This window comes from Tupaia chinensis, unplaced genomic scaffold (assembly GCF_000334495.1).
Source record: "Tupaia chinensis unplaced genomic scaffold, TupChi_1.0 Scaffold146346_1, whole genome shotgun sequence".
Taxonomy (NCBI): domain Eukaryota; kingdom Metazoa; phylum Chordata; class Mammalia; order Scandentia; family Tupaiidae; genus Tupaia; species Tupaia belangeri.
This window is the reverse complement of record NW_006206202.1, coordinates 254,539-276,291: the sequence shown is the minus strand read 5'-3', so window position 1 is coordinate 276,291 and position 21,753 is coordinate 254,539. Positions and strand designations below refer to the sequence as shown.

The following is a 21,753-nucleotide window of genomic DNA, read 5'->3' as shown; positions in this document are numbered from 1 at the left end:
ATGGTTAAGTTCCTAAATCCAGTGATATTTTCATTTATGAAGGAAAGGGACTAAATCTCCTAAATAAAAAGAATTGAGAGCGTTAATCAGTTTTTAAGGACAACCTAGTTTTTATACTTTCAAGGACAAATGTATAAAAGTGGAGTAGATGGGGACCAGTGGCTGACGTAATGGCTATGTCCCTGGACTCCCACATTGATGTGTATTTATGTGTGTGAATGTCTCAATCAATTTCAAGCCCCTCACAGTATTTTTTATTTTCAAGTCCTTTAAAACAGAAAAACATTAAAAAGAACAACTCATATATTTTTACTTTAGCAAGTAACCATCAAAATTTTATATAACTTCAATTTTATATTATGAGCTGTGAAAAACATTAAAGATATTATAAAGGAAAAAAATGAGTTAGAGACCTAGAAAAGTTCACTCAGGCTCTGAGGAATAAACTATTCCCAGTATCTTCTCACTTATTTTGTTTATGGCTGCTGACTATGTTATGTCATAAGTAAATTGTGAAATACTAATTTGAGGGGCCAGCAGATGGTGTACTGGTTATTTTGCTGTACTCCCATGTAGTCTACTGTGGTTCAAGTCCCTGACCTGGCAGCTTGAAACTCATGCTGAGAGCATGTGTGTGGATGCCTAAAATCCCCAGAGGAGATTGGAGAAGAGACTGCAGCATGGCTATCCCCCTTGGGGAGTGACTTCTCACTTTCTGTTTCTCTGTGGTAAGTGTATGCACCCTATAGCAAAAATCTCTCCCTCTCTCTCTAAAAAAAAAAAAAAAAAAAAGAGAGATACAATTTTAAATTCTCTCTCTCTAAAAAAAAAAAAAAAAAAGAGTGATACTAATTTGAATAATATCCTTTTTCTGGTAAGAAAAATTTGTCTTAATTCCAAAGACAAAATTTTATTTTTGAAATAAAGTTTATTTTCATGTAGAATTAGGTATATTTTGGGCATAACTCCTTTCTCCAATTATAAGAGGCATATGTAAATGTTTTAACATCTCTAAAATCAGAATGTATGTTGACAACTGGCAACATTTTTCTTTCTTAATGGTGCATCTTAAAATAATGGTACACTGTGCAGGCAAAACAGACGCTCAGATTATGTGACATTTGAATGCTATTTGACAATATGGAAAATTAGACATGACCAATTTTTGTGAATGAACAAATTCAAACCTTTTCAAATTTTAATCTGTATTCTCTGAGAAATTAGAGCTATCATTTCATGTATGGATATAAATTCAAAATGCACACTTATCTCATTGGTCTGAACCTTTTTTCAAATTAAGTCCAGTTTTTCAGTCTAGCTGACTCCTATTAGGATGATAATATATAATAGAAGCTCCTAAAATCCTCTGAGATAAATCCTAAACTGTTCATTTTTTAGAAAGATTAATATAAGGGATGGTAAAGTGATATTTTCTCACCTTCTTCTCTTTCCCAGGAAAAACATAAAAATTATACCTCATGTACTTGTAAATACTGATAATTATTATTTATTTACTGTAAAATATTTAGTATTTATGCACATTTTGAGAAAATAAACACTCATACATGGACGATATCAAAACTTGCAAATACAACCCAATACAAGGGAGAGTTATGTGATAGACTACAAATCAATTTGAAATCCAGAGAAAGAAAAAAATTGGATGAAAGTTAAATAATGAACTTACAGTGTTACAATAACATACAGTTATTTTTTCAAATTTAAATTTGCCATTTTGATTATGTTCATTGAAATAAGTAAGGCCCAGAAAGAGAAACAGTGCATGTTCGAATTCACATATGAAAATGGAAAAGCGGCCTCATAGATGCAGAGAGCTGCAGAAAGATTACTAGGGTTAGGGAAGGACAGGGAGGGAATGCACAGAAACGATATTAATAGAAAAAATCAGATAGATAAAGGGAACAATTTCTAAAGTTATAAAGTACAGTAAGTGACTATCATTAATAATTTACTGTTTATCTCAGAGTAACTATGAGGATTTTGAATGTTCCCAACACACAATATTGACAAATGGTTGAGACAATGGATATACTAATTATCCTGATCTAATTATTACATTGTACTCAGACTGAAAAATCACATTGTATCTTCCAACTATGCACAATTAATATTGTAATTTTAAAATACTGAAAAAATTATAATTTCAGATACTAATAAAATGCTTGTATTAGATATGTAAAAATATCCATTAAAAAGTCCATGTCTTAGGTATCAGTTAATGTCAAGTTCTATTTTATGAGATAATGTATATATTCCTCACCTTTATACATTTTTCATAAGAGTTAATAGCTTATTGATAATATGAAACAATATAAAAAAATTAGCTAAGATACTGACATAAAAAAGCTTAAGTAATATTAAGTTACATGGTAGGCAATGAGTTTAAAGGCCATTGTTCAAAGTATGTATCTGGACAATCTTTTTAGAAACAATATTTATCTGCTCTCTATTAAAATTGAAAATGACATATTTGTAACATAAATTTAGATATGCGTAATAAATATTTACTGCCAACTTTGTGATAGCAAACTCACAAAAGTAAGTTAAACAGAAATAAAAAAGAGAATGGGTAAATGAGGTATGGTAGAGTCAGATGTTGTATCACATAGTATTCAGCTGTAAAAAGCCATAAAAGAATAAGCATGGGGACCAGCAGGTGGTGGGGTGGTTGAGGCACTGGACACTCTCACATTGTTGAACATGGTTCAAGTCCCAGACCCAGTGGCTTACTTTCTCACTTTCCCTCTCTGTCCCCCTCTCTTTGTCTCTCTCTGGTCCAATTAAAAAAAATGAATGAATAAATAAATAAAATTAAACAAATAATTCTTTAAAATAGAATATAGATGGTTTATAAGAGCTTATATAGAATATTATTCAAGATAAATAGTGGAAAAAAGAGCAAGTTGATGGTGGGCCCAGCAGCACAGTGGTTAAATGCTGTGTCAGATCCCACAAGGCCAACTGCAGTCTGAATCATGGCCCCGGTAGCTGGAGAAACACACCAGGCATATGTATATGCTTGCCTAGAATGCCAATGGGATAGAGAATAGAGGCAAAAGAATTGTGGTATGACCATGCCCTATAGGAGAGTGTTGTGTTTTTATGTGTAATGTGTGTCTTTGGATACATTTTTCTAAAATGCTCAACAAAAACTTGTTAATGATTGCACTAGGGGTAAGAAAGTCTTTTATTTTAAAGCATTCTGTTCTGTGAGCTTTAGACATGGGTATTTATTTGTATTATAACAAAAACAAGGTAGCAATAGTTATGACGGTGTTTATAATAAATACAAATATATCTTTTAGGCATTTCCTCCAAATTTTGGTGCTTATAGTGTTAGAAAAAAAAAAAAACCCTTGAGAAGAAATAAAATTCTGTTAGCCTTTTAAGTCAATTATCTCTGTTTTACAGTTATACCTTTTTAAAAATGATTATTTATTGCTTTTGTGAGAGTGAAAGACAGAGAGAAACTGAGCAAGACAAGCACCCCAACAGGATCTAATGCTAGGATCTTCCTCCAGATTTCCCAGCCAGCCAGGATCATGGCATCCATGACCAGCAGGTAAAGACTGACTGGAGAACTGAACCTGTGATGGCCAACATGGCTCCAGCATTGCTTGAGTGAGTGGTCTATTACGACTGCACCACTGAACCAAGTTGTGTTGTTATATATTTTTACACATATGCTTTCAAATGTAAGGCATCTACACATATATTTTTATATTGAGACTGGCTGAAAATGCTTCATATTTATAACTAGCAACAAACAGCAGATCTTCAGCCTTCTCTGGGGCATATATAGCATTGGGACCTTCATGTTGACCACATATAACATAAAATCATAAATACATTTAAGGTTATTATGAGCAACTGAGCTTGATAAATGATGCCTTTAGGTGATCTTAAAATACTTTTCGACTAAAAGCTATTAGTTGGGCATTTGGAAAAAATACATATGCTATATTCAGAGTACTGGAGAACCCAAACTAAAAGACTGGGGTTACTTACCAGTAATTGGAGTTCTCTGAAAATTTACTCCACAGATCCACATATTTTGGAGTTATTCCCATGTACCACCTCAAGGAATCGGGAGCTGTTAAAATGAGAATTTCCAGAAGGTTGGCACAACCTTAAGGTATGTGCCAAGTGCTGGTTGATTCCCTTTCTGTGTAAGCCATAAAAGCTTAACACCCACCTTTGCAATTCTAAACACACAGCCTAGGATGTGTTTATGAGTATGTTTCTTGAAAAAATGATTAATCAAAGAACTCCAGTTACCAGTGGGACTCCTTACTTTTTCATTTTATTCATCACAAACACCTACTTTTTTTGGAAATTGAAAGCATCACTAATCATTCCTAAGTCAAAAACGTAAGAAATACTTTTAGTATCCTTTTGAGTATGATTTTAAAGTATCACATACATTATATTTCTTACCTTGAGCCTGTAGCTTTCTTAGCAGTTTGGCATCTGTGTTATCGAGGAATTCAGCATTGCCAACATTTGGAGGGCGACCCTTCCGACGTCTCATCCTCGATTCTTCTCTTGCTCGCTGTCGGTCTGGATTGGGTGGTCTTCCTCTACGACCTTCCATTGCCCTGATACGAGGAATGACATCCTCTTCTTTCAAAAGACACCACTGCATTCCCTTTTAATTAACATTTTATAGAAAGAACATATTACAAACAACAACAACAAAACAAGAGATCGGTATGTCAGAAAATTTTAGGGAAAATCACAGATATTTTGAAGTTTATAAAGGTAGCATAAATTCTAGGAGTTTTATTTTTTAAATTAAATTCAGATTACCAATTTTTAATATCCTTTGGCATATCTTTAGTATTATTTCTCTAATGACTTATTCTTTAATTAATATATATTTTTATATAGAGAGAGAAAAAGAGAGAAAATGGTATCTGTATGTATAATCATACAGAGCTATGTATCTTAATCACTTTCCTGAACTATAATGACTATAAAGTTGGCTGATATTTGTAATTAGTTGTGTGTTGACCCTCCATCTCCCAGTAATTGTTTTTGTGGGTTATCGGTTCAACCAAAAACAATAGGCCTTTAAGTGAACAGATCAAAATTTCTCTATAGGAACGTTAAAGCTACTAAATGAAAACAGGAAGTTAAGAGTTAAAATATCAGCATTCTGTAATACCTAATGAATTAACAGATCTAAACACTGAACTAGAATGGCAGTTTATCATCAAAAAGAGTCACAACTGTACAGACTTTAGCCTCCCAATGGAGGCTCCATCCCCTGTAACTTAATCTTGCTCACCCCCAAAAATCAACCTGGATTTGATCAAATCTCTAGATTTAATTACCATAACTTTAAAGACAGAGTGAGATGTATGTGTTAGACTACACAGCAAAATATCCATACTGTAGGAAGTTCTACAGCTGACTTAAGTTGCTTCAGTAAATAAATTGCAAAAAAAAAAGCTATAGAAAGATTAAATGGAGCTTTAAAAGAACCGTCGAACAATCTCAATTTGTAGACTTTACTTGATATTGGTTCAGACAAACCATGGGGAAAATTTTAACAATGAACAGAAAACTGCATATATATATTTTTTTTTTTTGAGAGGTTTTTGCTATAGGGTGTGTGCGATCACCAGAAAGACAAACAGAAAGTCAGAAATCACCCCCCAGGGAGGATGGCCACGCCTCAATCCCTTTTCCTTCATTCTCCTCTCGGGATCTTGGACACGCACGCACATGCGCCTGGCATAATAAGTCACCGGATCCAGGACTCAAACTGCGGTAGACTACATGGGAGTTCAGCGACATAGCCATTACACTAACTGCTGGTCCCGACAGACAACTGCATATTTGAACAATAACATATTTGATATCAAAATTTATTATTTTTTAAAGTTTATTTTATTCATGAGCATGAGTGCATGCACATGAGAGAGAAAGGGACACAAACACACACTTCCAACAGGTTCTTGTCATACCACGAACCTCCTCCCCTAGCCCTCAAGCTCAGGAAGATCTTGTGTGCATGCTAACTTGGGATCTGAATCTGCAGATGGTCATGTGGTTTCCAGCACTGCAGTTCAGTACACCACTGCCTGTACCACTGAGGCTAAGTCATGAAATTAATATTTTTCTAAAGATTTATTTTATTTGTTATCATTGTCATTATTAGTATTAGTATTAAATTTGACCAGAGAGTGACACAGAGAGAGAGAAAGGGAAACTGAGAGAGCAAGTCGCCAGGTCCAGGACTCCAACTGTGGTTGGGCATGTCAAAGTCCAGCACACCTCAACCACTGCACTACCTGCTGGCCCTGAAATTACTATTTCTTAATTGTCAGGGAGTACATATCTACCAGAGAGAGTTATGGAGATTGAGAGAGAAAGAGAGCGAGAAAACATCCCCCGAGGGGCATGGTCACACCACAATCGCTTTTTCTCCATCTCTCTACCCCATTGGGATCCTGGGCATACATGCACATGCACCTAGTGTGCTTCTCAAGCTATAAGGATAGGCATTCGAATTATAGTCAGCCATATGGGATCTGGCTCCCCTAACTATTAGACCAAAATGACTGCAATATAGTAATAGTACTGTAGTTATATAGAAAACAAGAGCTCTTATCTTTTAGAGATACAAATGAAAACATTTAAAGAATAAACCAGAAGCCTAAGATTTGATTCCACAAATCTTGGAAGGAGAGAAGCAGATGGCGGTATATGTAAAACAATATTGGCCACAAAGACAATTACTAAAGCTGATGATAGCTACTTAGTGTGTACGGTTCCATTTTTTATATACATTTGTGATTTCTCATTATAAGCTTCTTGATAAAAGAACACACGTCAAAAGCTAGTGTACTATAAAAATAATCCTGCTTAGTGCACAAACAACCTGAATCTGGCTTTCATATATCTTGCATATATTAAACAAAACTAATATATTGCTTTCTATTGCCTTACTTATAGTCCAAAATAATATGCTCAGATATAGGGGAGCTACCTTTTGAAAATAATTGTCTTGTTATTTCTTACTTTTTTAAAGACTTAATTTCATTTAGTGTGAAGATTTTTAAAAATTTATAATGTGATTTTCTTTTAAAATAACCTCAAAATGAGAATTTTACTTGAACCACTAGAAGAAACTTTACAACTCAAACCAATAAAATGTTATTGAGTTACGCTTCATACCATGATTCCTAACCCCAGGCATATGACTATCTCGGTCAATCAATACCAAAAATACAAATACTTTTCCTGCCATCATAATGGATTAAAAAGAACACATAATGTATTCCAAATACTGTGCTTTGTTCCAGGCATTCTGAATACGTTATCTATACACGTTAATCTTCACAACATTTCTATCTGGGTTTTATTGTCCCTACATTACAACTGAGGGAATACAGGCCCATAGAACTTAATAACTTCCCTGGAAAAAAGCAAATGACAGAACTGTGATTCAAATCCAGGAATTTCAGTCTAAAACTGTGCTCTTGACCACCACATGTACTTAACTAATATTACAAAAATATTCCTATATTTGATAAGTGACTGATCACAACATTCAGTGACAAAAGCATAGTCCAAGATTGGGTCAAAGGACTGCGCCAGAAAAAAAAAAAAAAGAATGCTTATTGTCCATACACAGACCTCTGCTAGAAATAACACACATACTACCTCCTTCTGGTCATTCTCATGTTAAAAATAATTTTAAAAATTCTGAGGAAAATAAAATCTTTTTACTGAGATTTCAAATTAAGTGAAAAAGAACAGTAATTGTGTCAAATGTCCTTTAGGCCATAAACCACTAAGAGAGAAGCCATCAGAAGAGTTTTATGTTAGGTTAATTCATGTTCACCAGCCTGGGAAGCATTTGATTAGTTTAGATTTTCATTTTTCTATTACTGTGCTCTTAGGCACCAAGACAGCATGTATCACATAAACTGAAAAATATGAAAGTGACATTACGGTCCTTGGACTAAAAAAGAGAGAGTAATAAAAGAGTCTGTATACAAATCTGCATTCAATTTAAGTATCTTATTAATAACAAAATCCATTTTTGGCCAAGATTTAAAGGGTTTTTATCAACTTATCTTTTCTTATCCAGGTATGTCTTTTATACTAGCTAACTTTTATTCAGTTAAAACAAATATATGTTGGTCAGAAAAAGAAACAGACAATATTTGTATCCAAAGCATACCAGACAAACTGAGTGACATTATTATTTACACTTTGCTCTTGGCATTTAGAAAGTAAATACTTTGTAAGGGGATTGCATATATAAGGTTATAAATATAATATGTCCTTTAGAAAATGAGAAAGGATGATTAGGAAAATCTAAAGCTTATATTACAGTTTTAATTCAAATTCATTGATTAGTCAAAACAACAGTGGACAAGATCAAGTAGTATTTTTCTCAATACAGCTTTTCTCACAAAAAGCCAATATAATTTATATTACTTGATTCCTAAGTTACTAGCTTTTCTGTCAGAATTTCTATCTCAAAAACATTACTTTATTCTAAACTTAAGATAGTAAATGTTTCTTGAAAATAATCTTTCTAAAATAAGATTTAAAAGATACAGGTAAATGGGCCACAGGAGGCGTGGAAGTGAAGGTGGTGGATCCCACATGGCCCACTGTGCAGTTTCAGTCCTGGACTCAGTGGCCTGAAAATCATGTCAGAAGACACCAGGTGCATGTGCGCACATGCCCCAAATCCCAAGAGGAGAAGGGAGACAGGACTGACAAGTGGCCATTCCTCCTGGGGGGTGATTTCTCACTTCCTCTCTCTCTGTCTCTCTGGTGAGTGCATGTGTCCTATAGTAAAAACTTAAGAAAACAGATGATCAATAAAATAGAGTTAGTAAAATATTAAGTTTTCTATATTACTGTAATTCTACTTTTAAGAGTTATGAATTTTTATCTTCAGTGATAACACAATCATTTCTATGAATACCACAGAGAGAGAAAGAAAAGCAGTAATTTTTTTTTTCTCTTTTTGGAGAATTTTTTTTTGTTATAGGGCACGTGTGCTAGCCAGAAAGACGGAAAGAGACAGAATGCAAGAAATCACCCTCCAGGGGGTATGGCCATACCACAATCTCTTCTCTTCCATTCTCCTCTCAGGATCTTGGGCACACACCCACATGCGCCTGGCATGAGTTTAAACCACTGGGTCTGGGACTCAAACCATGGTCGACTACATGGGAGTTCAGTGACATAGCCATTACACCAACTGCTGGTCTCAGTGGTTTTATTTCAGAAGACTGAACAAAAAAATTAAGGTAAGTGAATACATGAGATAGGTATAGGGCACATGTGCCATTGGGCAATTAATTAACATAAGAAAAAACAGGAGTCAACAGCTGGTGTGGTGGTTAAGGTGCTGGACTCCAAGGTGATCAACCACAGTTTGAGTCCTAGACCTGGCAGCTTGCTTTCTTACTTTCTCACTCTGGTGAATTAAAAAATAATAATAATAAATAAAATTAAAATATATTTTAAAAATAAAAACATACAAAAATAAGTGTAAATACTCTAAGACTATAATGTAGCATAAAAATAAAGTTCCCATTATGTAAATATTTGCACCCACTCTGAGCAATGGATAACATTATCTAAAGATGAGATATAGACCTACTCTTAATGTAGGTGATACACGGGCCACACACTGAATAGTAATAAACTGAAGAAAGAGTTTAGAGGTTGGAACGGGAAGGTGTCTCAAGTGTCCAAGTAAAATTTACAAGGTTTGGGAAGGACCTGTAGCCTAGTGGTTATGAAAGCCAGTTCCTACAATGGCCCAAACATGATTTGAATAGTGGTCCTAGCAGCCTGGAAAAATGCTAAATCCTGACAGGATGGTGAGTACTCATGCCACCTCTGGTAATTAAAATAATTATGAAGGCCTGGATTATGGAATGAGGACTCGATCATTTTACCAAATAAGTTTTTGGCTAAATAATTTTCAGTAAGGGACCAGCTTTACTGGCTGCTGGACTCAGTATATGGTATTAAAATCTATTAATAGCTGTAATAGAACTAGAAAGGTGCTGGACTCCCACATGGCTGATGTGGTTTGAGTCCCAGACCTGGCAGTTTGCTTTCTCCCTTTTTCTCTCTCTCTCTCTTCCCCTGGATCTGGTGGCTTTCTTTCTCAATTTCCCTTTTTCTCTCTCTCTCTGTCTTTCTGATGAGTACACAAGCTCTATAGCAAACTTAATAATAAATAAAATTAAGTAATCCTTTTAAAAAACAATTTTCAGTAAATTTAACCGGAGCTTAATAAAGTTAACTTTTAAACTATCTTTCTCTTTCACAGGGTATTTCCAGAATCCTTTACTTCAAATTAGTCAATATAAAACTTTTAGAACACATAAACAGGAATCAACCTTAAATATTTCCTATAATATACGGAATATATTACATGAGGGAATTAAGTGGGCTTCAGTTTTTCAAAATAATATGGGGTGCTGAATTATCCTGCTAGAGTCTAAGAAAAGTCTTAGGTCAAGTGCAAAGCAAGGATATCACTAGGAAATACATTAAAATTAACATCAGAAAAAAAAAATCAGAATCTTGAAGAACTTATATCTACTTTGTAGTTTAGTATGACATCTATACCTAGCTCTATTACAGTGTCAGAGGCAGGGAGTGAGAGCTTGATATACTATAATCTTTACTGCATTAGGGATTCATAACCCACCCTAGTCATGTATCAATAGCTTGTTAATACCGCATGCTGAGCACCATGAAGTTAAAGAAGTGAGAGTAAGAACAGCTATCTTTGGGAGGACAGGAGTGTCCTCTGAAAAACGGTTATAGTTGGATAGATACAATGGCTTCCACAGTGCTGACTATGCTTTCCATTACTCACAGCAGGATATTCTGAGTCACGACTCTGTCTCCTTAGTTCTTTACTTGGAGTCATATAATTGGTCTGCCAGTACAGACCTTGCCTAACCACAAAAATCCTACCTGGTACATCAGTGACATAAATACCCAGACTTAGATTTCTGGTACTGATCGTTCATGTTCTCCGTGTCCTGATGTGCCCACGGTTATGTTGCATTAGGTGTGACAGTTAACAGCAGAGTGGTTTTAGAACTCTGGTTGTTGCTCCCAATCTTGTTCTTTACTTAATTTGAAATAATCACCAGCATTAAAATTGTGCCAGAGACTATGTATTGCCTGACTTATGACGAAGTCTCCTCTTACCCCTTTATTAACAAACCCTTAATTTTAGCTGGGCAACACTGTGCCTAGTGTTTTATCTTCCCCAGAAAATAAATTTTTCTAAAGCAGTGATTATAACTCCTACTTTTTTTTGGTGCTCTTTAATTTCACTATGAACATTAGGTTTTCCTCAAAGTCAGGCTTTCAATTTCATTTCTGTAGTGATGGGCATTTTCACCATTCTGATAAAAGGCTGTAGGGCATCAATTGGGGGGAAAAGGCCTGGAATATAATGTATTTGCCACAAATGTTTACTAATTAAATGTCCTTTTTTTAGTGAAAATTATATTTTATTTTCCTAAGCCCTCACAGCATTAAGAATAATTTTTAAAAAGGCAATATTTCAAATAGAGAAAGAAGGCAACATTTTGAGTAATTTTTAATTTGTTCTCTGCATCACTATTATTTATTTATTTTGCCTGAATACAATAGACCAATGTTCAAATGCTTCTGAACTTCCTGGTTGAAAAAAAAAAAAACCCAGTAAACTTAGTTGTGGTATTTATACTTAAATGTTTTTGTGTTTAACGATTTACAAAGAATTGTTTCTCAGAGGACGTCACTATTTATTTTTAAATAATCTTTGTCATTAACAATTTATTATGAAGCCTTCATATATTCCAAGGAAAAATGTGAATACCTTTGTATCATATTCAGATACATAAAAATAATCCTATCTAGCTCAATCTTAGTTTCTATTATTCTCACAATCAAAAAGGAAAACAAAAAATATAAACAATGACAAACATTAGTTTCAAAAAGTCCTGCATAATGTGATGGAATAGAAGTCTGTAACAATTTTTTTTTAACCTTATACCCTTTACAAGAGATTTTCAAGGTGATAAAACAGCTCACAGAAATTCATTAAAGGTAGTCAGCAGTATAGCATGGACTTACCGAGTATTACGGTTCTTATCTATTTACTTTTTAAAATGAAGCCTACCACTCCTAAAATCAAAGTGCAAGATTTTTATTAGACACTGATAAGAAGAGTTTGATATCTAGCAGTAGAAGCTGACAAGAAGCTGATTCTACAAGTCTTTTACATTTGTGGACCATAGTAACTAAAATTGATAATAAATACATTGAGGGTTTCTCCCCCATTTTTCTGATAACCCTGTTTACTTGAATTAAATCCTTCTTTCTTTAAAGATGTTTGCCATAGGGCACATGTGCTTTCCAGAGACAGACAGAGAGACATAGAGACAAGGAAGGTGAGAAATCACTCCCTCTGGGGGGATTGCCACTCTGCAATCCCTTCTCCTCCATTCTCCTCTCAGGATTTTGGGGAAACACACACACACGCCTGGTGTAATTATCAAACTGTCTGGTCCAGGATTCGAACTGCAGAGTCTGCCATGTGAGATCCAGCACCTTAACCACCATGCTGGCCCAATATTTTCTCTTTTTTTTTAAAGGTAATTACTAGATTGTTATCCTTCAATTAATGATGATTTACTTAATTTTCAATAAATACTAGCTTTCATCCTATTGTACTATACATACTCAATACTTTCAACAATTATTTGCTTTTAATATAGTCACAATCTTAACCTAGACATATCTTGAATCAAAAATTATTAACTTATACAAAATAATCATGATTCTGCACTATAGATATTGCCTTCTAGCGTCATCTAAATTTCTCTTGAAAAACACAGTTTTAGCATACCACTGATACAATTAAATACAATTGCAACTTACAGAACTAATATTGGTTGTTTTTGTGGTGCATTATAAAAGAAAAAAGAAAATGTGATGGGGAAAATATATTTCCAAAGGAAATGTTTTAATACAAGAGAAATTAAGAATACTGATGAGCCCCAGTGCAGTGGTACAAATGATAGCATGCTTGTATGTGAGTCTGGGGCCATACGGGAGGTGAGGGTTCAATTTCCAGATCAATCTAGACAATCCAGATGCACTAGAATGCTCCTATAATCTTAGCTAATGCGAAGGCTGGGGCAGAGAACTGAAACTGTGAGACTCTGTCAAAAATACCTCTCTCTCTCTGTCTGTCTCTCATTAAAAAAAGAACAAAAAATTTGCAAATACAGAATTTCATTTGCTATTAAACACCCACACTGATATATGAAGCGTAGGAAATTATAAATGCAACATTTAAAGTCATGTACAATCTTCATGCTTCTAGAAAATAATTCTTAGCTAAAGGTAGAAATGTTTAATTTTAGAATATAGAAAATTATTTTTTACATTATAAACATAATACAAAAAATTTTGGAAAATACAAAATAAGCAAGAACATAGAAAAGAAAAAGATCCACTGTACCACCAACTATTTCATGCATTATTAAAGTTTTGACGCATTTCTTTCCAGTTTTTTTTTTAAGAGATTTTTGCTATAGGGCACATGTGCTCACGGGAGAGAGAGAGAGACAGGGAGACAGAAAACGAGAAATAATTCCCCCCAAGGGGAATGACCATGCTGCAATCCCTTCTCTTCCATTCTCCTCTATGGATTTTGGGCACACGTGCCCAGCATAACTTTTAAGCTGTCAGGTCCAGGACTCAAACCACAGTTGACTACGTGGGAGTCCAGCAACATAACTGCTATGCCATCCGTTGGTCCCTCTTTCCAGTCTTTTAATACACACAGTTTAGGTTTTAATATATATTCAGCCTTCATACCTTGTATACAATTTGTATAAAAGCAGATACATTGTAAATACATAAATTTATCACTGGATAGTAGCAATGTCTTTGCACCAAACGATTTTATGTCTTCTACCAAATTTAGGCTGATAAGAATTATTTCACATCGTAATTATTGTAACAAAAATATATAATCTTTCATTTTTGCAGGAAAAAAAAACGTCTTATATAATTGAATTTCTCATTAATCTCTGTTTTTGCTATAGGGTGCATGTGCTCACTGGAGACAAGGAGAGAGAGAATGAGGGAAAGTGAGAAACCACCCCCCAAAGAGGGTGGCCACACCACAATCCCTTGTCCTGTTTCTTCTTGAGATTTTAGGCACACACATACAGGGTCTGGCATGAATTTTAAGCCACCAGGTCTGGGATTTGAAGTGCAGAATTGGCCATGTGGGATCCAACCACCTTAACCTTCATGCCAACTGCTGGCCCTAACCATAGGTTTTACATTTGAATCATATAATACATAAAAATGTATATGACTCTACAACTTTATATATCTATAGTTAATTAAATAAAACACTTTGGACGACTTACCTTTAGCTATTTTTTTTCCCTAGAAGTATCCTGGAATAAGTTCAGTTACTAAATTCTTTTTGTGACTGAGAGAAGTGATCTCAAAATTGCTAGTTATTTCCCCAAGGATTATGCTAAAGTGTTAGCAACTTAACATATTCTGGCTTTAGTAATTCATCACATTTCCTTGATTGGCACTGATCTCAGCAAGACAATAAGCATTTGGAAAACACTGATTATGTTTAATAAAAAGTGAATAGATATCAAAGAACATTCTGCTCTCTGTAATGATGCTTTATAGATTAAGTCTAAATATCACTGATTTTAAAAAATGAGATTTTTAAAAATAAAATTATTGCCTTCTAATGTGTTTTGTGACTGAAAAATTGCTCCAATATATATGGAGTACGCTGAATAACACTGCACTTCACTAAGATTCTGAGAGTCTGTTTGGTGGCAAATTTAGTCTAAGTTAAAACTTTTTAAGTTTAAAAATAAAAATAGAAAAATCATGGAATATTATTCTATAAAGAAGTTAAATTAAACCTCAGATAAATATGTTTTGGTATGTAGAACTATCATGAAAGAGACAAGTGGATCTGAACACAAATTGTCCCATAAAAAGTCATGAACAATAGAAGACAGGTGATGTGCCGTACACAACATCACTCATTCGGAAAAGCTGAGTTCTATTATCTCTCTGTCTTGTTGAGGCTATATGACTTTGGAATCTCCTGAGCTCTCAAAATAAACCTCTTATGGAATAAAGAAGGCCCTTTCCATTTCTTAACCATAACTACATTAGAAGGTAAGATAGGATTAAAAAAATCCTGTCTATTCATAAAGAAAATATTAATTACCAGCAAAAAATTCTTTCTGTGCATATTATGGACCAAAAGAGAAAAAGATTCAATTGAGAAAGAAAGTATCAATTTCAACTGGCTGAGCATTTTAACCTTCTGAAACATTTTCATGGTTATGATCTCATTTTAATTTCTGCCGTCATCCTATGAGGCAAAGTGTGTATTATTGTCTCTATTTATTTATTTATTTATCAGATAAAGAAACTGAGGGGAAAGGGGAGTAATACCTTGCTGTTGAGAGTCAAAAAAGGATTTCATGGATTAATCAGAATATATCAAACCTTAACTACCATTCCTTTCAATGGAGCTGATACGGCTAAAGGAATTAATAAGCAAATATAGCGGAATACAAGAAACGAAGGGAGAACATGTAGGAAACGAGGTCTCCTTGGTGGATTCTTTTTGCTAACTGATGAGGTTGTATAACTTAACCCACAAGTTCAAAGAGAACTGTGGCAATAAATTTGGAAATGTGCATAATTAATTGGAAAACTCAATTTCTGCAAAAATAACAAACAAACAAACAAATGAAAGAAAACCCAGAAAATGTACTCATCTAATTTGAAGGAACCAAAACAGATGACTTACCCTGTAAAAATGTATCATAAAGTGTGACATAAATGTACAAGATTGTTCCAAAAAACTAAGGTGTATTTATCTTCTTTTGGACTGACTTATAATCACATGGTTTTGCTATTCGTGCTGCTTTTTCAAGAAGCTTTTCTTTACCCTTTGGGGAACTAATGTTTTCCTCTATTTCATAAGAACATTTGCATACTTATATGAACTGTAAAACTGATCATTAAACAGGAAAAAGTTTACTTCACTATAAAAAAGACATCTGTTATGTCAAAGCTCCTTGTTACTGAAATGCAGTAAACGGAAGCCTTAGTGGTATTTACCACGAAGTGTATGCACAGCTACATGAATCAACTAACAAAAGGCAACGCTCCAGAGTGTAGTGAAATTTACTCCATGTAGGTTATGGTACTACTTTTTGGTTCAAAGACTGTACTTTTTAAAAAGTGGATACCTGTGGTCCATCTCTGGCTTCATAGAAGTCACCCACTCTTATTTTTGCACTGAAGCTGAAATTGTCCCTTGAGATATCCATTATTCCATTTCTGCTGAGATACTGAAAAAATCACATATTTTTCCACTTCAGGTTTTAATAATTACAACCCAGCTTTGATGTACAGCTAGCTTCACGACACTAATGCTTTGCATATTTTATCAAGGAGCTATGGATTTATATGAGGTCAATTTAGGTTAAGTACATTATTTCCACACAAGAGAATATTTTGTATCAAACAACTTTATCAGAGAAAGGAGTACACTTTTGTTTTTTTCTAACATTAGCATGCTTTAATAGGCACCAAATGTATGTTATTTGGTGAAAATTATATACCTTTATTACTTCAGGGTACTGTCTAAGTTTCTTTCCACATGGAGCATAATATGCTACTTCTCCTTGAAGGCGCCCTCCAAAGTTTCTTATTCTTGTCTCTCTCTGCCAGCTATTTATAACAGAAATGAGAGTTATGACATACTTCATTTTATTAAGAAAGCTTTTTAAAAATTAAAAAAAAATTAAAGGATGCATGCTTTTTAACATCTGAAGTATGAAAAAACAAACATAATGTTTAAAATGAAAATAAAGCATAAAACCAAATATACTTATTATAAACTTAGATTGTTAGTTAATTCAGTGAAAACATTAATCAAAGATTCAATTTATAAATATTAAACTCCATACATTTTTCAGAAATCATAAGTGGTATTATTTGAGTACTTAGACATTGTAATTACACATACCACTGTGTACTGATTTTTTATATCTGAGAATTTTAAATGAGAATAGCAAAGTAAACTTAAGTCTCTTCTTTTTGGGATCACATATGTCCAGTATGAAACTTGTCAGTTTCCATTAAACAATTTTAGTCAAACTCTACTCAAGTCTCTCAGTTTTTACCATAAGCGGCTTTTGCTGTCTGTTAATTCTATTGTCACAAAGACTTTGGACAGCTGTAACTATGTCCCCGTCCTTGCCATGGGATATGTATGCCCTTGGTTGTCTTCAGTCAGATTCTCACTTAGTTGGAGACCCCATCCCACTGTCATACCTGCACACAGCGTTTAGGCTGAATTTCTGTTTTCTGATAGGGCAACTTCTTTGCCTTTTGTTTTGGCTCTCCTGCTCTAATAAATACCATGCACTACAGCCCCATTTTTAAAAATTAAAAGTAGAGAACGAGTAATCAAGTATACATCAAACATGCATAGATACATGAGGGAAGAACACAGAGAAGAACCTTATTTTGCATACCCATATTCCAAAGGAATACGTAGCTCACGTTCGTCTGTTACTCGTCTTCTTTTGGAAGTGCCTTTAAGAAAATTAAAACAGTTAATATGAAAGATTAAATAGGTGGCACTTTTCGATGGTTTAGAAACTTTTAAAAAACATATTTGTATGATGGATTATTAGTCTGTTTCTGTAAATTATACATTATTTTCAGATGATTTTTAACAAAGCACAATGTATAAGGCAGAGGACTCCCTCCCCCCCCCTTTTTTTTTCATTTGGTCTGAATGAAGAATAACTAGCATGTCTCCCTAAAAAAAAAAACTGAATCCAAGGTATAAGTAAATAGTTTTCCTCTTACTTTGTTATTAAAGAAAGGGATAGAGAAGTAAGGAGGAAACAGATACAGGTTTTAGAAAACCTATTTTTAGTTGTTTTCTTTGAAACTATAAGTTTTTGATGTTGAAAATTTTCAACATCTGGCTCATACATTTAAAGACAATTTAATCTCTACATCCATATGCATCAACAGCCAAATATTTTTTAAAGGTAGGATCTACCTGTTGCTATCTCTTCTTGCATCAGCCACCCAGCTGAGACTAGAGTGTAGGCTACCAAGCTTAACTCTATTTTTTTAAGACAAGGTCTGCCTATGTGGCCTGGACAAGCCTCCTGCTCCAGTCTCCTGAGTCACTGGAATTACAGATGCACACCACTGTGGCTAGCATGCTAGTAGGTCTTTAAGTTAACCTAATGCACACACAGTTGAACTATATATCAAACACAAAGATCAAGTTTCACAAATACAAATAGATTTTCCCTAAACTAATAGGCTATCATATTAGTTTGTGACAAGTGAAAGTAAAATTAAAAACTGATAAGAGAGTGGAATAAGTGAAACAATTAAAGTTTTTTACTATAGACATCTTTATTTTCTTCGCTATTGAATGAGAATAGCTTTGAAGCAGTAGTTTTGGGATATTAAATGTAGCAACTTTTATTGAAGACTTCTGTATGTTTATAAAAAATCAAACAGAAAAACCAGATGTGGCACATTAATGTGATAAGAATCCTACCTAGTAATAGAAATGGCTATAAGTTGGGGAGATAGGCAATTGTATTCCAAGTAACCAAAAGAGCTTTTTATATAAAGTACAAAAAGTCCAGCTGTCAATCAAATTCTATATTTTAGAAGAACAAACTGAAAACAAAAGCAGGAAAAGATTCAAAGTCAAGAGCTGTCATCAATCAGATTCTTAACTGGAAGCACAGAAACAAACAAAACAGGTAGTGGGGTCATAGCTTTGGAAATAAATGCTGACCTTTCTTACTTAGCCAACCTAACATCTACCTATAACACTCAATTCCAATGAGATCATCTTCAGAGAACTATAGAAATTAAAATTCTTGCTATGGTTTGATTCTACTTTACCATAATAAAAATAAAGTGTAGGTACCAGAGTGTGGACTTGAAGTAAGTGTGGAGGAAGATGTGCCAAGAAAAGCAGGTGACTGGGATTCAGAACATAAGGCAGCAGGAGCAGAGCCTGGGGCTTTTGCTATGTGGAGGTTACGAGGTGTTGAGTGAGCTGTGAGACTGATGGAAGGGCTTTTGACAGAGGAAGTTGTTTTATTCAGTTTCATTGAAGTTTTCTCTCCTTCAGTATCACTATCTGATTCATCTTGGTCTTTATCATCATCATCTTCTTCTTCTGATCCTTCTGTATCTGATTCTGAATTACTATCTGATTCTGGGAAGTAAAACAAGCATTTGTATATTATAACTAGATAATTACCAATAATTTGCAGTTTGTATCTAACTGGAGTAATTTAGGAATCAGGGTCTGTGACTGAGAACTCAAATGAGTAACTTTCCCAAAGAGAAAATGTAGAAATTACTATCTTTTAAGCTATCTGAGTATAACATACGCAGGCTATAAAGCCTCAAAATTCTTTTAAAAGTATCTGTTTTACTCAATGCTTTAATCATGAAACACTTTTCTTCACATGATATGATTCCAATGTTAAATTCTGCCTAATTTCTTGAAAATCACTTTTTAACTTAATTGGAGAAACTTAAGTTGCAAGAGGAAATATAATTGATTATTCAAATTAATAGACTTCAATGGTTTAAGAAATATACAAAGTCCAGTATAAGGAAGAGATGACTGGAACCACCAGCATACTTTCAATTGTGCTTTGTTGTACAAGGAAACAACTTTGTAGGGGAGATTTTGGGGTTTTTTTTGGCTGTGGTCTTTTCTATTTAGGTGCAATTCTTCAGACCTCACAAAAAAAGTAGGCTTACAGAAATAACTACATAGGATAATTTAGTGGTTTAATAATTTAAGTTTGTTCTAGTTATGCAGTCCTAATTATAATACATCTACTCCTCGAAGTATTTAAAATCTGCTAATGGAAAACTTCATAGAGGACTGACAACTGGGCTGTATTCTAATGGTTCTCAGAACAACAGCTTTTGTGAAATTCTGTTCTGTGTAGTATTATTATCTGCCTACATTGAAGTTTATTATATAGTTTTTGAAAGTTATGAATACTGTTATAATCTATTATGCAAAGTTGTTTTCATGGGTATGTCAGGAAAAAATATATCAGAAGAGCTGTTCTTACCCTGAGCAAGTAGTTTACTTTAACTTACAGACAAAATGTGTAACTGACTATATTTTCCTATTAATACTAGCTGCTAGAAAGTTCACTGTTGAATTTGTCAATGACCAGTAACAAAGCCATAAATTTTTATAATATGTATTTTATACTTGTATTTAAAGTTTAAACTATCTTGTATTTTATGTTTTCAATTTTCTGTGGAACAAGGAGAAGTAAGGAAAAGAAAAACTCAAAGAAGAACATCCTCCATATATGCATTAAAACAAGAATCAAAATTAAGCAGGAAGTATCTCATATGTTATTAATTAGATACTGTGTTACTAATGGATATTCATATGGACTTAGGTTTCGGTACTTTCTGAATGACTATGACTACAATTTTATCTTTGTTCGAAATATTTAGTGACACATTTTAGCAAGAACAAGAGGTGAAAAAAGGGATCAATAAGTGATCCTGAATGAAATGAAAATTCAAACAAGTTGACAAAAATATTTGTTATTTCCACATCATTATATTCACTTTACAGTTATTATTTGTTTAATGTCAAATAAATAATAAGGTGTGAGTTTAACTTAGTATTTCCAGTATTAATTACTCCTGTATTTTACTAGTTCAATATGGAGAATGCACAAACCTTGTGAAATAGAGAATGACAATAATTGTAAGCTTTTAGTATAAGGAGCTCTTTAAAATATTTTGGTTTAATAGGATTTAGAGAAATACTTTAAATTTTAAAATAGAAAATAACCTGATTGGCTGTCATCGTCTTCATCATCATCATCATCTTCCTCGTCTTCTTCCTCATCATCTTCCTCTTCATCCTCATTTGAATCTTCAGAATCCTTACTACTGGGAATGTCTGAATCAGTTCCCCTGAACTGTTCCACTAAGGATTTTGCAGGATGGGAGTGCTGCTGCATTTTCACTGTGTTTACATTATTGCTCACTGCTTTTTCCTTCCCTTGACTCTGCAGTATGGGAGAGGCAGAGGGCACTGCAGGTGTCTGACTGCCAGGGGTTCTTCTCCCACTGGTACTCAAATTCACAGGTGAGGGAAAAGAAGTGCTACTTGGAGTAGCAATGCTGTCATTAATCTTACTTTGCATTTTAGTTTTGGTAGTAAGTGCTAGAGGAGCTTCTTGAATGACACTTTGAATGACTCCATTTGGTTGATGATTACCTAAAAGTGCATTTGTCAAGAATGGATTAGGGTGGTTGTTTTCTAACATTTGTTTTGGATGTGCTGGTGAACTAGAGGTTGCTTTTGGATTTGACAAAGCTGCAATAACCTTCTTCAGGCTCTTAGATGACTCTTGTTTCTTTAACTGTGATGGGAATGTCTGTTTATATTGTTCCTGTTGAAACATAAGTTTAAAAAAATGTAACATACATAGAAACATTGCTTTTATTTGCTTTCAAAATCTGAAAGCAGTTGCTTATAAGCAAATTTAAATGATGACATACAGATGCTGTAGAAAAAGTAACAACAATGACTACCTGACTGCTGAA

At 34.0% G+C, this 21,753-nt stretch overlaps 1 protein-coding gene across 1 annotated transcript in view; it reads right to left on the bottom strand.

Annotated features, from left to right (window-relative positions):
• BAZ2B (bromodomain adjacent to zinc finger domain 2B) overlaps positions 1-21,753 on the bottom strand; it is a 157,387-nt gene that overhangs the window by 77,048 nt on the left and 58,586 nt on the right. Inside the window, 5 exon segments of the mRNA XM_014584318.2 lie at positions 4,459-4,669; positions 16,719-16,827; positions 17,637-17,697; positions 19,073-19,366; positions 20,993-21,599. Of these exon segments, the coding sequence (XP_014439804.1) occupies positions 4,459-4,669; positions 16,719-16,827; positions 17,637-17,697; positions 19,073-19,366; positions 20,993-21,599 (1,282 nt within the window).